This window comes from Xyrauchen texanus, chromosome 22 (assembly GCF_025860055.1).
Source record: "Xyrauchen texanus isolate HMW12.3.18 chromosome 22, RBS_HiC_50CHRs, whole genome shotgun sequence".
NCBI lineage: Eukaryota > Metazoa > Chordata > Actinopteri > Cypriniformes > Catostomidae > Xyrauchen > Xyrauchen texanus.
Window position 1 is genome coordinate 13856086 of NC_068297.1, and position 18444 is coordinate 13874529.

Here is an 18444-nt window from a genome sequence, read left to right on the forward strand (position 1 = left end):
AAGTTGCCAAGTTGTTGCTTACTTGCCCAACTAAAAAGAGCCTAGCCCACAAATGTATGATATTCTAGATATTTTAAATATCTAGATATTGCTCAGTTTCCCTGGAACATTGTACATCTGATCGATTATTAAACATCATACAGAGTACATCACACCTCTCTTCAACAAGCCACTCAATTTGAGGTATTATTCATGTTCGTACCACAAATGAAGTTCCTAAACGCAAGTTCGGTAGGAGCGAGTCCATCTAATCTATCAATTAACAGCCAGAGTATATAAGCAGCTGTTTACGTCTCTACGGTCTCAGCTGTTTCCAGCATTCGGCCGCGACTGATCCATGCAACGTCTTATTACTCCACTTGAAGCATTCGTCCTCCTTATCAGATTAGCTAATTTATCAAAATCATTATGTTTTTCAATGAAAGCTGATGCTTCTGTGGTTTTCTACCCTGCATTTCTTCCTTTTTAATCATTACTCGCCGAAGCAGATCCTATTGCGTTGAGGCAGCCTCCGCAAAACCGGCCACTTCTTTGCCATATACCAGTGCTACCACTTCATATGGCCATGCACCAGTCCTTTCATTGTAACTGTCTACATTTTATTCCCACACGATTGATTGTTTAAATCCCGTTCTAGTGCACAGGTGTTTCCTTCTTAGCAGCGCTTCAGTGGTCTCTCTCTCTCTGTCTCTCTGATTTTCTGGGGATAGTTAAGAGTATCTCCTCACAAAACTGGAATGGCCACAAGTGAATAATGATTTAAAGTCCATTTTCTCCTGCATTTCCATTTGCAGTGCAGAGCTAAAGCTCTTTTATATTTATTGTTTTTAAAGCTGTATTTCCCAGGAAGCCCTCTTTGCAGCCCTTTTTTATTCTTGGATAATTGTATGCTGTTGGTCACATTATTCATTCAAAATGCCACTAATATTCATTTTCTCTTCTCTCTAGACTTATGTCCCTGAAACGTCGACTGCATGCACAGGGTTGTGAAATGTCTTCCTAGTATAAGTTTCACCTAAATATGGCTTTTGTCTTTTCTAAAGCAACGCCTGAAATTGTGCCTTCTGCAGGGGTTTCACCAATATTACTTTCAGCGCAAATGTACTGTCCAGGTACCGCAACTGCAGAACCTTTCAGGTTGTGCCACTAAATCTCCCACAACACCACAACCATGTTTCCTGTTTCATCTAATAAAAGTCTAGGGGCACAGCTCATAAATATATACCCATCACAAACCACAATTCGGCAAGGTTCTTTACTCAGCGTCACCCGCCATTCGAATGCAGTGTGAGCCTCAGCACATTGGTCGCAGGCTCTCCAGTTCGAATCACAGTGTGGGCCCTGCCATTTGATCACAGTGCAGGCTCTTCCGTTCAAATTGCAGGGTGGGCTCTCCCATTCGAATGCTGTAAGATGTTTCACGTCATTCACTCCGTGGGCTCTCCTGTCCAAAACGCAGTTTGAGCTCTCCCTTTTCAGTGCAGTAGATGTGCAGTAATCTTAGGAGCCTTTAGCATTTCCCGTTAGCCTTTGTATTGGCATTTCTTTTGCTCATGGTTAACATGAGCCCAACATATAATAAATGGAACCTGATTTAACCTCCAAAATAAACTTGTGCTTTCCTTACAGGCGTGTGTAAACGTAATAAAGCCATGTGTGCCCCATTCGATACTGTGCCGCAGCACCTGACCATGCTCGATACTGCCGTATCAGCTCCTGGCTATGCTTGATACCGCCACAGCAGTTCTCCTTTCGCTTTTGATAATGCCGCAGTAGTGCCCCGACATGACAAATGTAATAGTTATGTTTTCCTAACTAAACTTTTGGTTCCCTTCAGGTATGAATAAATGTAATGGTTATATTTTCTTAACTAACCTTTTGCTTCCCTTACAGGTACATACACAGAGATATTTATATTCTCTCCACAGGCACTTTCAAATGTTTCCCAGAACACTCCAAACTTACTGGGTAGCTTGGAGTTCTTTCAAAAACTTAGTTTTTCCAGTTATTTCTCTCCTCTCCATATCCTCATTCATATCTCACCTCCATAATACCAAATCAATTCAGCCAAGAACAATCTAAGTCTACCTCAGCGGCATACATTTCTTCTTTAAACTCATCCACGGCCAACAATGCCCTTCCATTACAAACTCCCAGATAGCTCTCCTTATCATGGTTTTACACAAAATGAATCCCACCAGTCCGGACACCAGACAACTACTAACCATCGAAATCCTAACCAAATGCCTGGTTACTTTTCGCTCCGGTATATTTTCTCCCAACAAAACAAGAACCCTAGACGCCATGTTCAGAGTCTCAGAACTCACCATCAACTCCACCTTCAACCCAGCCATCCACCCCACCTTCTCCGACCTTCAATTCTTAAACCATGACAAAATCCATTTCAACATCAAACAGAGTAAAACTGATCAATTGAAATGCGGACATTCAGTTTTCATTTTCAAACTGGCAACCCCCATTCATCCATACAAGTCCCTGGCTTTTGTTGTCTTGTTTTGTCTACTCCAGAGAAATTCTCATCTCGACCCTCTATTTGCTTATGACAAAACCTCCCCGTGTCTAGACATTGGTTTCAAAAAAATCTAAAAATGATCCTCAACAGAACCTAGTCGATAAACACAGCGGCGAGATGCATTAGGCTTTTGAACTGACACTCACCCAGTTGACACTGCCACTGCAGTACTCACTCCTGTATACAAATAGAAAGAAACCCACAGCAGCATAATGTGTCCCAGCATTAAAACTCCATACAGCTCCCCCGCAAATGTAAGCTCCCGCAATAATTACCTCCAATGCCAATGCGAAACAGTTGCCCTGCTCACCGCTCCCACAGAAACTAGGCAACCACCATCCCTCATCATATATCTTTTTGAAGATGCACAGCTCCACAAGAACCGTCTGGCCCAATGGTGTAAATGTGCCTATAATTTGCCCTTTATCTTCCTGCAGGTGAAGATGATGATGAGGAGGAATGCGGAGAGGAGAAGCTTCCGTCCTGTTTTGATTATGTCATGCATTTCCTCACCGTCTTCTGGAAAGTTCTCTTCGCCTTCGTCCCACCCACCGATTACTGGAATGGGTGGGCATGTTTTGTGGTGTCAATCGTCATGATTGGCTTTCTGACAGCATTCATCGGAGACCTGGCATCCCACTTCGGCTGCACCATTGGACTCAAAGACTCTGTCACCGCAGTGGTGTTTGTGGCTCTTGGCACTTCAATTCCAGGTGAGAGACAGAGGCCCATTTTACACCTTCTATTAACATTTGGTGTTGTGTGATCCATTGATAAGTGGTCAGCCTAGACACATTGCATTTTGTACCTGATGTTTTAAAGTACGTCTCAAATCATGTGATAGGATTTCAAGGGGAGGGTCTCTGATTTCATGACTGCATACATCATGCAATATATTGCTGCATGTTGAAAATGATGTTGCTTTTAATGATGCCACAAACAACACTGAGCATTTTGCTTGTTTTTTAGTGTAATTTAGCAGATTATTTATACATTTGCTTTCATCCAGTGCTAATTATCTTTATAATTATACTTCAGATGTTCTTTGAAGTCTAATATATATACTGTATATATAAAATCTCAGCCAAAAAGAAACGTCCTCTCGCTTGCTTTTATTTTCAGCCAACTTAACGTGTAAATATTTGTATGAAAATAAAAATATTCAACAACTTAGACAAAAACTGAACAAGTTTCACAGACATGTGACTAACAGAAATGGAATAATGTGTCCCTGAACAAAGGGGGGTCAAAATCAAAAGTAACAGTCAGCATCTGGTGTGGCCACCAGCTGCATTAAGTGCAGTGCATCTCCTCCTCATGGACTGCACCAGATTTATCAGTTCTTGCTGTGAGATGTTACCCCACTTTCCCACCAAGACACTTGCAAGTTCCCAGACATTTCTTGGGGCAATGGCCCCTCACCCTCCGATCCAACAGGTCCCAGACGTGCTCAATGGTATTGAGATCCAGGCTCTTCGCTGGCCATGGCAGAACCCTGACATTCCTGTCTTGCAGGAAATCACGCACAGAACAAGCAGTATGGCTGGTGATATTGTCATGCTGGCGGGCCATGTCAGGATGAGCCTGCAGGAAGACCACATGAAGGAGGAGGATGTCTTCCCTGTAACACACAGCGTTGAGATGCCTGTAATGACAACAAGCTTGATGATGCTATGACACACCACCCTAGACAATGACGGACCCTCCACCTCCAAATCAATCGGTGTAATGCTCATTCCTTTGACGAAACAAATGCGACTCGTCAGTGAAGAGCACTTTTTGCCAGTCATGTCTGGTCCAGCGAAGGTGGGTTTGTGTCCATAGGTGATGTTGTTGCCGGTGATATCTGGTAAGGACCTGCCTTACAACAGGCCTAGAAGCCCTCAGTCCAGCCTCTCTCAGCCTATTTCGGACAGTCAGAGCACTGATGGAGAGATTGTGCATTCCTGGTGTAACTCGGCAGTTGTTGTTGCCATCCTGTACCTGTCCCACAGGTGTGATATTCAGATGTACCGATCCTGTGCAAGTGCTATTACACATGGTTTGCCACTTTGAGAATGATCAGCGGTCCTTCCTGTCTCCTCGTAGCGCTGTCTTAGGCACATCTGCAGTCCTCATGCCTCAATGCAGCATGCCTAAGGCAAATTCATGCAGATGAGCAGGAACCCTGGGCATCTTTCTTTTGGTGTTTTTCAGAGTCAGAAGAACGGTCTCTTTAGTGTCCTAAGTTTTTATAACATTGACCTTAATTGCCTACCGTCTATAAGCTGTTCGTGTCTTAATGACCGTTCCACAGGTGCATGTTCATTAATTGCTTATGGTTCATTGAACATGCATGAAAAACATTGTTTAAACCCTTTACAATAAAGATCTGTAAAGGTATTTGGATTTTTACAAAATTATCTTTAAAATACAGTGTCCTGAAACAGGGACATTTTCGTTTTTTGACTGGTCAGTTTAAAGGAAGTGTTCACCCAAAAAGTCTCTCATAATTTACTCACCCTCATGCTTATGTCAAGATTTATAGTGAAAAAGGACTTAAAGTTTGGTGTGTTTCTCATCCAAAGCAATCGTATTGCTTCAGAAGACATGGATTAAACCACTCTGGTCGTATGGATTACTTTTATGCTGCCTTTATGTCCTTTTGGGAGCTTAACATTTTTGGACCCTATTGACTTGCATTATATGGCCAAAAACACATCATACCTCCTTCAAATTATCTTAATTTGTGTTATGCCGAAGAAAGAAAGTCATACGAGTTGGAAACGGCACGAGGGTGAGTAAATAATTACACAATTTGGATGAACTATCCATTTAAAACCCCTGTTTAATTTTTTTATGCGAGTAGGTGGTCCTATACGGTTGTCCATAACAGATTTGTGTTTGTGCTTCAAATGTGATATGATCACATTCGTTTCTGACTATCAACAAATATGGTTTGAGTGAAATGATCATAAAACGTTTTGGGTAAACACCTGTATTTATCATATTAACTGAAACAGATGTTAATACTTGGTGTAAAAGGGGTCAGAGAGTGGGAAAGAAGGTAATGGGTGAAGAAAATGCATAAATGTTTCTGTTTTTTTGCAAGTTCTGTGTTTCAGCCACCCATGTGTGTGAACATTTACATAAGCCATTTATCACAGAATGAGGATGTCCAAGGCCTTGGTTGTGTGTGTGTGTAGGGCTATGATTATGATATATTATATAATTATATGGAGTAAAGCTCCTTGCTACATTGCGCCCCATACATTACCCTCAGCAGTCTTGATAACTTATTTAAAATGGGAGAATGGAACACACACACCATTACGCCCATGTACTGGAGAGAGTGCTAACCTCAGACACACACACAAATGTTAAATAGATTCAGTTTGCTGGAAACGCAGTGTATGTTCACCATGTTTAGTATTCCAGATGCACTGGACTGCTCATAGAGAAAATGCTGAGAGAGCAGAAAACAAAAAAATTCCCATCTCTCTCTCTCTCTTTAATGCTCTTTCCTTCTCTCATTCTTTCTTTTCATTTTCTCCCTCCATTTTGCTTCTCGCCTCCCTTTCATCTGCATTTCTGCCCAGTTTTACTCTGATTCCCCTTCTGATTTCTTTCTTTCTGAATGAATGAATAAATAATATGTCAGATGACACATTTTTGATAGCACCAAAGTGTTTACACTTTTCAGGGGAATCTGCCTACAAATGTATTACTTGTAGTTGTTTCTGTGTATTAAGATGGGATTTGAGAAAGTATTTAACATAGAAACAATTACACACACATTTTTCAATATTTCTTTCACATTCAGAATTGTCCCATTGCATGAAAGAATGTAGCAAACATTCTCGCACCCGAAAATCACATGGGCCCGAAAATCACACATTTCCATTCATCTATTTGCTTGTGTGGAATAAACTTTCAAATCTGTTCTACTGAAAGGTTTACAATCACATCTATTGATTGTTCTTTTCTACTGTTGTTTGATTACGATTCCGCCTTTGAGCACAGTTTGACAAAATGGCAAATGCCAAACAATGCAAATTGAACAGTGCCGTATTGAACCGTTAGCAAATGTGTCATTCTGTTCTGAGGGATGAAAGCCAGTAATTTTGAAAAAAGCTGAATGAAACATCCAATTAGCCAAGCGCTCATCCAGAAACCAGACAAATGAAATGTACTTTGACTGATAAGGCAGAAAACAAAGCCTATAGATTCAGCAAACATTTAGCATATCTTGAATTATTAATTGGCTCAATTAATTTGAAATTGTTATGCTTTGTTGGCGCCCGATGACTGGCGTACAGTGATGCACTCTGAACGCAGCTGTGCTAATACAGTATGTACTGTGTGAAAGGTTTACTATAATAATAATTTTCTAAGCTCTTTACATAGTAGCTGGGGAATCTCCTCATTCACCACCAGTGTGCAGCATCCACCTGGATGATGCGACAGCAGCCATAGTGCACCAGAACACCCACCACACACCAGCTATTGATGGAGAGGAGACAACATTAATTTAGCCAATTCAGATTTATTATAGATTTAGGCCAATGGGCAAATTTGGCTAGGACACAGAGGTTACACCCCTACCCTGGTATTTTTAAATGCCCACAGGGTGTCAGGACTGGTTTAACATCTCATCTGAAACAGAGGCGTTTCCAGCATAGAAGGACATCCGGGCCTTAGCCCAGACCATTTTATTTTCACACTAGCAACCTTTTCTCTGTAGTCCAAAGCTGGTGAGAGGGTATTCTTTGAGTTTTGCTCTTGCTGGGCCTGTTTCTACAGTTCCTAAATCTTCCACTCTAGTACTATCCTCAACATCCTCTCTCCTCCCTGAATCATCTGTGATGCAAAAGAACAGATACAGCACATAACTTATTGCAAATCAGCTTCAAACAACTAATTCATCAAGTGCTACATTATGTCAAATTGTAGACCAATACCATTGAAGAAAATTTATTGGGAAGAGCAGATCAGTGGGATTGCCCTTAGATCTATCATGATTCTTGAATTGTCATGTACATTACCATAAAGTCATCACAAAAGAGTTATATTATAGTGAGTAAAGTGAAGTAAAAAAATTTTTTTATATAAATAATTTATATTTTTTGACATAGTCAAAATGATGTATAAGATCCTAAGTTAAAGAAATACATGAATGACTTTAGTCTAAGTTCATTGACACACCATGGCATCGAACTGTATGTAATTCTCCATGTTCATCTGTCAAAATCCTTTTATTAGGATCATTGGGATAAACAATGTTTCACTTTTAACTTTCTCTAAAGTAAAGTGACTGATTAATTGTTACCAGTTTCCATGCCTGATTCTGGCACATCTTTGCTACCCTCAAAGTGTATATTTACTACAAAGTAATATCACAAAGCAATTCACACATACATTTTATGCTAATGCTTATTGGTTATCCTTAGAGAAAACAACACCTGATAAACAAGAAAATTATGCTCCGAACGGGACTCGAACCACGGTCTCCAGCGTGAGAGGTGGATGTGTTAACCACGAAGCTAGAAGCTATCAGTCAATATTTGAGGTCTTGAAGGTTTAGCCTACTGTGGGTGAAAGCCAGCCAGATGATGATCTTTAGACTTTAGGGACAAAAACATATGTGAATTCTTACCCACTGACTTCTTTCGGAAATTTTAGAAGCCTCATTTGCTTCATTTTTGCTGTCTTTCCTGCTAACTGCTGTTAACTCGCCACTAAGTAACGTAAGTTGATGTCAGCTCCTCCCCTACCTGCTGCATATTCAACAGAGAGGAAGAAACGGAGTCGCCCATAGGCTACCGACAGCAAAGAAACTTGTTCTATAGGCTAGATTATGCCTATGCAGTATGTGCAAAGCCAAAGCACAATGAAATAAGGCAACTTGTGATTTCGGGGGTTTACATAGGCTTTTGTCCAGTTTCATATTTGTCAGTCAACTTTTCAAAATTCATTCGGGGCTACACTCAAAACATTCGGGGCTGAAGCCCCGGCAAAATCGGCTGCCGCCGCCTCTGATCTGAAAGACAGTGCCTTTTTTACAGTATAGCATCCCCTTACTATACTGGGACCCACACTGACCGGAGAGTAAGCACCCCCTGCTGGCCTCACTAAAACCTCTTCCAGCAGTCTTCCATCCAGGTACTAGAAAGGCTTAACCCTGCTTAGCTTCAGTGGGTAACTGATGAGTGCTGCAGGGTGATATGCTTCATTTAAAAGTGGGCATTTAAACTAATTGTGTAGCAGTCCAAATTTGAATCTTTGTCTATGTGCAAACATAAGCAGTTTGAGGTCAATAACAGTTTCAAAGTCTGTAACGGTCTGGAACACTGTATTAACTCTGTTATGATTAACTGCTCCCGAGTGTCTTTCTGGGATGGAGTATTCATTGCCATCACACCCACATTAGCGGCAGTTGTCGTCTATGCACTGCAGGCTCTTTGGCAAGACTTAACACCAGACTGGGTGTTAGCTGTGCCTTGACTGAAATTTCCATGGTAATACCATGGAAACGGTTCATTCCATGCTGTTGTTTACAACAACATAACAGGACAGCTTAGAATAACGAGGAGAAAAATATTTCAGAAATGAGTACTTTTACAGTAACCCGACTTTGACTAATACTGCACCATTTCTGCGAATCCATTAAAAGGGAGAAGTCACTCAAAAATGAAAATTCTGTCAAAATATACTCTGTTCCAGAGTTGTATGACAAAACATGAATGGGAAATCTTTTTATAAAAGGATCCCAGTCTGTCTTTCAGTAAAATTTGTAGTTTAAAAAGACTCACTGGGAATATGATGCACAAGTCACAGTGACTACTTAAGATTTAAAGCGAGTCACTGTTAACTGCAATTGTATTGCAAAGACGGAACAGGATATTAATAAAATGTTCTCCATTTGCGTTTTTCTAACAATGTTCACCTTTTTTATTATAATCTTATTTTTGTTTGACAAAATGTTTTGTGATTTAAAATGTATAGGATACTTTTCATTTGAGTTGCTCTGCCAGAATACCAATACTTGAATATAAATGTGTAAATTTGAAGTGCGTATCTGCAGGAGAGACCTATAAATGAGAAAAATGGCTCTCTGTGACCGCAGGCAGCAAAGAGTAATATCAACATATCCAGAGCAGTTCAGAAGGGTTACGCGTTATAGACTACATTAGCGTAACAAAAGAGAAAGGGTGAGGGAGGGAGAGAGATGTGGTGGTGGCGTAGTGGCTGTTAATCAGAAGGTCAGAGGTTCTAACCCCACGGCCACCACCATTGTGTCCTTGAGCAAGGCACTTAACTCCAGGTTGTTCCAGGGGGATTTACCCTGTAATAATTGCACTGTAAGTCGCGTTGGATAAAAGCATCTGCCAAATGCATAAAATGTAAAATGTAAGATAAAGATTAAAAGAGACAGTGAGGAAGAGAGTTAGAAAAGGAGTATATGCCTCAAGGATTATTTAGAGGCTTTTTCCAGACAGAACTGGTGTACAGTGATTGCCCTCCTGCCAAATGCCCAATCAGCATCCTCATGGCTTCTCATCTGTCTGCAATAGATCAGCCTGTTAGCAAGCAGCTGTCTCTGAGAGAGAAACCACACTGTTTAAAAAGCAGAGAGCCCACTGATTTCAACTCAAATTTGAGGTAAACCATGCCGTTATTACAAAATGACACATCCTTACCAAAAAAGGAGGGCTGAGTGAGAGAGAAAGAGAAGATAGCTACTGTGTGTGATTTTTTTTTTAGCAATACTATGGGGACAAAATTGTCCCCAGACGTTAACTCAATCTGACAAACCTCTCTTTAGGGACGTTGCAACATTGCACAAAAAAAAAACTTTAATAAAGTAAATTATGGTTAAAGGAATTATAATTGGCTTTAGATAAAAAAAAAAAAAAATAGAAGTAGGTGGGATGTCCTCAGTAGTGTGTGTGTGTGTGTGTGTGTGTGTGTGTGTGTGTGTGTGTGAGCGTGTATTTATCACTTTGTGGGGACCAAATGTCCCCATAAGGATAGTAAAACCCGAAATTTTTGACCTTGTGGGGACATTTTGTCGGTCCCCATGAGGAAAACAGCTTATAAATCATACTAAATTATGTTTTTTGAAAATGTAAAAATGCAGAAAGTTTTCTGTGAGGGTTAGGTTTAGGGGTAGGATTAGGTTTAGGGGATAGAATATAAAGTTTGTACAGTATAAAAACCATTATGTCTATGGAAAGTCCCCATAAAACATGGAAACACAACATGTGTGTGTGTGTGCGTGTGTGTGTGCGTGTGCGTGTGCGTGTGCGTGTGTGCATGCGTAATTGTCCTCAAAAGAGTGCTAAATGTGACTAAATCTTCCTTTTGAGGATGTCCTCAATTGGAAAATCGATTTAAGTAAAACCATTTTTCAAAAACTCTAAAAATGCACAAAGTTTTTTAAGGTTAGGACCATATAGTATCTCCACATTTAGAGAAGTAAATGTGTTTGTGAATGCTTGTGTTTTACACTTAGTAGACGAACAGGCTTCTTTTAGTTCCTAAAATTTATGACAAAACGTTTTTTGTTCTGTTAAGTAATGTAATGACATATAACATTAAGTTATATGTCTCTTGTTTGTGCACAACTTTGAAATTCTTGACCTAGAACAATTCGACTAGTAGAAGAGCATTGATGATTGGGTAAAAAAAAAATCATGGGTGTGGTTTGGATGTGATGTTCTTTATTTATTTTCCTAATTTGGAAGTAGGATACAAAGGCTATAAACAAAGGCTTGAATCATCTAGGGTGCTTTAGTTTTTTCTGGAGAGAGTAGTTTGTCTTCTTCCAATGTATAAATTTGACATTAAAAAGTCTTGTTTTAGAGATGTAGCGAAAGTTAAATATTTTGTTGAAGTTATAATATGAAATGATTTAACAAAAATGTTGATAACTACTATAATTATTGTAACAATTGGCAAAAAGTATTGTACTTAAACCACTCTTTTCCCTCTTCTCCACTACCTCATTCCTTTCTCTTACCTGTCTTCCTCCTCTTCCTTTTAGACACCTTTGCCAGCAAAGTGGCCGCGATACAGGACCAGTACGCTGACGCATCCATTGGAAATGTGACAGGGAGCAATGCCGTGAACGTCTTCTTGGGCATCGGAGTAGCGTGGTCCATCGCTGCCATCTATCACAACTCCAAGGGCCACGAGTTTAAGGTGGAGCCGGGTAACCTGGCCTTCTCCGTTACCCTCTTTACTATTTTCGCCTTCATCTGCGTAGCGGTGCTCATGTACCGCCGCCGGCCCGACATCGGCGGCGAGCTGGGGGGTCCGCGGACTGCTAAAGCACTGACCACCATGCTTTTCGTCAGCCTCTGGCTCCTCTACATCCTGTTCTCCTCTCTGGAGGCTTATTGCCACATCAAGGGCTTCTAAACGCACAGTCACACTCATATATACAAACAAACACACTCAGAACTACACTCCTCCACACAGTGACATACATGTTCATGCATTCTGAGAAAAATACGTGAAGATCACGGAAAAAGTTAATGACTAATGACTGCAGAGGAAGGCAAACAAGTTTTTGGGTTTATGTGGATAATCATTACCACAAACTGTGTTATCTGTAAGCTTTTTTCATTGAGCCATGGAACTCTGGGTAATGTAGTTCAGTGTCTTTGATATATCTTTTGTCTTTTTGGGAATTTAGGTCGAGTTTTTTGGGTGGCAGAGATAATGTACATACTGCCCTGCAAAGCCAAAACACAATAACTATGAAAGTTATGAAAGTCTCACTCTGTTTTCTTTAAATATGAGCAGTTGCACCAAACCTGTCTGTCACTGGGAAGGTCATAGTGTAAGAGAACATTTTTGATCATAACTTAATTTTGACTAAATGTGTAGATACTGCATTTTGGTTTTGCAGAGCAGAATACTCCTAGAACTTGCAGACAGACAAAATTACGCAACTTATTTTGGTTTACAGATAAGCACATTTTTTTTGTGTGTGTTTGTGTTTTTTAACACAGTTTGACCTTAAATTATAGTGGCCCTAACAAAAAGTAGTCAGCTGCTGCCTTGAACATCCTCCTAAACAGCTTAGTGATGTTGTCAAAAGCAGGTCCGTGTACTAATTTCAGTGAAGGCCAGTTTTTATACCACTTGCACTGGTGAAGTTAGTTTCCTACGTTTTCAGCAAAAGTTTAGTTAAAAAAGGAATCAGTTATATAATAAGGAGAGTGCAGTAAAGACTGTAATCCCTCCCAGCTTTAGAGACCAGAGATACACTAGTGCAAGAGCCTTGATCTGACATTCTTAAAGATTTTAATGTGCCATTTAAAGAGCTCAGCATTAAGGGATTCCTGATGGAAACACCAGCTTGGCATGAATTTCCATCATGGTCACGGCTGGTTAATACTGGTCAAATAACGGTCATAACTGTCCAAAATTATTTTTTTATATTTGTCAGAAAAGATTCAGAAGGACCCAGGGATGCAGAGAGAAAAAGATTATTTATTAAATGGGGAAAATGTATTTAAAAAAAAAATGTAATCCACAAGGCAAAATATAGTCATGAAGGTGGAAAAAATAAAGTTCAAAGCATGTTGGGGGGCGGGAACAAGGATAATCTACTCCAAGGATATGGCATTGAATATCACAGTTCATAAAACATGTCAAAGAAAACAAAAAGGCAAAAATCCTAGGAGGCAGGAACAGTGGCGTGGTTACAGGTAGTCGGTCCACAAGCAGACAGCAACGCTGGAGAAAAGTGTGCGTGGACAGAACCAAAGCATCAGGTTCTTGGGAGGAGAACAGAGGAGGTTGGTAGCCTAAACAGCACTGGAAGGGTGACAATACCGGCAATATGTAGACGATACTGGCAACGAGTTGTGGGCATATTCCTCAAAGTCAACAGCTCTCGAGAGGCCGCGCAATGCAGGACCCACTCCAGATCCTGGTTGGCTTGCTCAGCTTGCCCATTGGTCTGGGGATGGAACCCAGAGAACAGACTTAACGGTCGCACCCGTCAGAGTCTGTTGGGAGGCCCTGGATGTGAAACAAGTAGTCTATTGCAGTAACTGCTGTCTCCCTCGCTGATGGTTCATTTGGGAATTTCACAAGTTAAAGGGCAACACACTGGGAATATGCGTATGTGCAGACACACAGAGAAAACCAACATACGCACCAGAACCATGACAGAATTTACATGCTGGTCAACCAGGTTGGTTAATGGTGGTTAGTGTGGTTAAGCCAGGCTGGTTAATGGTGGTCAACAAGGATGGTAATTGATTAGTGCTGGGCAACCATGCAGGTTAATAGTGGTTAGTGCTGGTAAATCATCATAGTAATGCAAAACTGTTCCAACATCCAAAAATTTTCATGCTGGTCAACCAGGCTGGTTATTTGATAGTGCTGGTCAACCAGTCTCGTTAGTGCTGGTCATCCAGGATTATTAATTGTTAATGCTAGTCAGTCAGGCTTGTTAATGCCGTTTTGTGCTGGTCAACCAGGCTGGTTAATGGTTAGTGCTGGTTAACCAGCACAGCCATGCAAAATATTGCAGAATTTGCATACTGGTCAAAGTTGTTTAATGCTGGTTATTCAGGCTGGCTAGTGGTTAGTGCTTTTCAACCAAACTGGTTTATGCCGGTGATTGTGGATAATAGTTAGTGCTGGTCAACCAGGCTGGATAATTGTTAGTGCTGGACAACCATGTCCAGGTTAAGGCTGGTGAACCATGCTGTTTATTGTTTGGTGCTGGTCAATCAGGCTGGTTAATGCTGGTTAATTATGGTCAGCAAGGCTGATAAATGGGTAATGCTGGTCAGCCAGGCTGGTTAATGCTGGTTTTTGCTGGCCAACAAGGCTGGTTAGGGTTTAGTGCTGGTCAACCCGGATGGAAATTGTGTAAAGTCAACAGTGGAATTTGTGTATGAAAATGCTTTTGCCAACATCTCATCAAGGAGTTTACTTTAAAGACTGTTACTTGCCATCCAAACAAACACACATTCATTAACACACACCACAACCACATAAACACTAACTGAACAGCAAAAACAGTGGCCATACCTGACATACTTACAATCTAGCTCATGCAAGGATTAATAATTGGTGAAAAAATACACTCATCTGTGGAGTTTACGAGGGAACACTCCCTCCATCCCTGCTGAGATTGTTTCTTTGTACTATGTAGATTTGCTGCATACAGATCTGTAAGGTAAATTCATAGAGTAGCCATGGTTTTAGGAGCAGCCATTTTTGACATAAGCCAGTTTTAAAATGAGAAATTATAGAACTAATCAGAATTTGACTCTAAACATCATTAAAAAAAAAAAAGCATGGTTTAAACAAAGAATAATGTATAAGCTTACATTTTTCAGAGTAGCTTGGATTGAAAATGTGAAACCGCAATCTTTCACTCTTTTGAATGGAACAGATTGCAGTTGTCTCAATATACATTGAAGTTATTTTAACTTAATACATTGCACTAATGTAACTGAGAGATGCGATGCATTTGTCAAAAATGGCAGTCTAACGCATTTTTGCAAAGACAAAATATTAAAAAGCAGTGCATTTGTTGTGAATGGCTACTTTGCTCAGTTTATAAAACAAATATTAGTAGATGTGACATAAATATTTTGAACACTATAGTGTAGTTTGCTCTTAAGTTGCCAAAGGGAAAATCTTTCTTATTGAGAACTGCAGTGTGCCACACAGCCCCTGAATTGGCTTTTGTATCTCAAATCTGAATTTTTCACTCACACCAAAAATATCCTTGCAATTAAAAGGAAGGCCTTGGTGACATTTCTTATGAGTGTTCCTACCTTATTCGAGAGGTCCAGACTACACCTCTTTTACTGCATCTGAGCACCAACTTCCCTTGTGATAAAGGGAGTGTCTTAAGTGTTTATAAAAGGAATTTTGGAAATTGAAAGGCACAGGGATTTGGAGTATCTGTAGCTTGATTTTGAAAGAGAATGAAAAAATTACTAATTAAATGGCTGTTTATTCTTTTTTTTTGTTTTAATGAAAGAAAAAATGTGGTACCAGCTCCAGTGTATTTCGATATGAAAGTGATGACCCTGATGAAAATGGCCCAGTGTTGCTTGCTAATTGCAAGCTCCACCTGAAAAGACACCACAAACAATTAAGAAAAAAAAAAGTCAGTATAACAGGACAGACTTTTTCTCCTGAAGCCTAATATCCATTCAACCAACAACAAAAAAAAGAAAACAAAAAAAGAGATGAATTCCAAAGGAATTTGGGTTTGGTGAAACCATGTGAATTACAGCCATACTCTATGTTCTGCCAACAACTTTCACAGACTCTCGCCGACTGACTGCACAATCAAACCGGAGGTGTGTCTACATTTATGGGTGTATGAGACATTTAAAATGTACATGGTCTCTAAGGTTTATAATCTATATGTATTTGCTTTGGGCAGAGCAGTGGTCAACGAATTTGTGCCTGTACATCTGCACTCACCACATGTGGGTGTGCTTGTATATCAGGGCGAGACTGCATTTGACTCTGTGAAACCTAACCCCTCCCCATGCCCCACCCTCATGTTTGCCATGTCCATATTTGGAATGTTAATGTGCTTCGTGTTGACAATGCATGGATGCTAACCTGTCTGTATATAGTATGCAGAATTCCCTTCATTAACATAGTCGACAGAGGTTTGAAAGCTGTATAGATATTCAGAATTGTATTTGTATGTTTGCTTGTTTATCGTTTCAATTCTCCTGTAAGTTTAAAAGTGTTTTTTTTTTTTTACTTGCACAAGTATATTAAAAAGGCAGTATCTGTTGTTTGGTACAGGAGCACATATACTAACAAAAGGAAGCAATATATCAAGGTCCTCTGCTTGGTTGTTGTGGTGGTTGTATTATTTAACAGAATAAGATTCAGATATGTATGTATATACTGTACATTAGAAAGAAGACAGAGTCGCCACTCTGGCATTATCACAGAGAGAATACAGCATATTTATTTGAGACCTTTACGAACTTATGACAAATATTGCCTTTTGGATTTATTGTTGCATAGAGCTGGTTTTGTTCTAGTTTTTCACTGAGCAGTGTGTGCGAGTGTGTGTATATGTGTGTCTCCCTGGTCTGGAGCAGTATGTGATATTGGTAAGAATTAGTCCACCCAAAAAATGTACATTCTATCATTATTAACACGCTCGTGTTGTTCCCAACCCATAGGGCTTTCCTGCATTAAATTCCAAACAACTTGATCTCATGAAAACGACGTGACCACGTTGTTTACACATGCTTTATTACACGTTTTGCTGCAGTTTCCCAGTGAAATGTCCAGTTGGGGCTACCAAAAGCGAGTGAAATGGTGACGTAATCATACAAGGTTTTAAGTTGAATGTTAGATGGTGGTTTTAATGCGTAAAATGTACTCCCTAACTTAAAACTTCAACCTAAACAATAGTGTCCTTAAAGCAAATTTTCTGAAGCAACCACTTAATTGTGTGTCGCTTCTATGGCACATTCATCTCACGTGTCCACTTGCATGCTTGACTTGTCTCGGAACGGCATATTTCAGAGGGTGAGTAAATAATGGCAGTATTTTGATTTTTGGGTGAACTAATCCTTAGAGGAAACAAATAATCTGTTATTTATGTATCTGCTCTTTGTCTGTAAACCATCTTGCAAAGCTCTGTGAACCATCTGGAAAATATCTGTAAAACATTGGGAGAATGTGTGTGAGACATCAGGGTAATGTTTGCCTTGTGTATGTCCTCTACCCCCTCACTCTTCCTCACAACTCAGATGGACTGTAGTTTTCAGGGGTTTAATACCAATCTTTGATAATATTATTTACTCCTCCCCTCTCTCTCCCCCCTAACTCTCCAATTCAAGGCCTCACTAACATGTTGCATTGATGTGTCCAGTGCTGAAATTATATGGGTTGTAAGTTGTAAACAAATGCAGCAGTGTTTGTGTAAAGACTTTGCTGAAATTCCTGAACAGTACATATACTTGTCTGTGTGTATACGATTACATTGTACTTATTTATATGGTATAAATTTATCAAATTTATAAAGGTTGCAAACCAATTTCATCAACATGGCAGAAAGCGCTCATGCCAAAGCAGGACTGAATGTAATGAGTGTTAACATAATAGCTGGTCTAAATGAAGTTTCATTATCTTATCGGTCTTGTACAGATCGAGGGGCTCAAATCATTGTGTGTGTGTGTGTGTGTGTGTGATTACTGCAAGCAAACGCTGAGAGTCATGTTAATGCAAAGTGTGTATGGCCTTGCAGCATAGTGTGTCTTACACTGTTCTCTGTCATATAGGCTTATTAAAGCAGTCTCTATTTTCCTCCTAACTCTCTCAATCTTATCTATCTCTCTTGCACTTTTTGCTTTGTATCACGCTTTTTGTTTTGATCGTTAGGTTGTTTTAATTTAGATCTAAATAACTGATTTTTTTTTTAATTTATTTTTTTTTGTGTTTGTGTTGCATCTAATAAGATGGACGTCCACTAACTGTGATTGCTCCCTTAGTACACCTCTACACAGGAAATAAAGTTTGGGATATCCTGTTTAGAGCCAAGGGGCTGCAGTGTGTCTCTTTTTATGAGTATAGTTCTCCACAAGCACACACATTCATGATGCAGATAACAAGTGTAACAAAGGGGTCACCAGTAAGATTATACAGAACCACTGCAGTTATATACATGCACACAGAGGTTATTTTGTAATTTAAGATCACATGAAATGAAAATTTTGTGGCTTTTAGTTAACGTCTGTTAGCATTGATGCCATCTGCAATGTTGGGTTGATTACCTCTGAAGTGTAATCTGGTGCCGATTACAAATTACTTGACCAGAACTGTAATCAGTATCGTAATATATTCCATTTTTTTGGTAATCTAATCCGATTACTTTTGTGTTACTCATTGCATATTTCGATGAGAAT

At 39.8% G+C, this 18444-nt stretch overlaps 1 protein-coding gene across 1 annotated transcript in view; it reads left to right on the forward strand.

Moving 5' to 3' along the window:
• The window catches only part of slc8a1b (solute carrier family 8 member 1b), a 113523-nt gene extending 95456 nt beyond the window's left edge, over window positions 1–18067 (forward strand). The window contains exons 6-7 of the mRNA XM_052153304.1: window positions 2971–3246; window positions 11559–18067. Of these exons, the coding sequence (XP_052009264.1) occupies window positions 2971–3246; window positions 11559–11935 (653 nt within the window). The 3' untranslated portion in view covers window positions 11936–18067. The remainder of the gene's footprint in view (window positions 1–2970; window positions 3247–11558) is intronic.
• The last annotated feature ends 377 nt before the right edge of the window (window positions 18068–18444 follow it).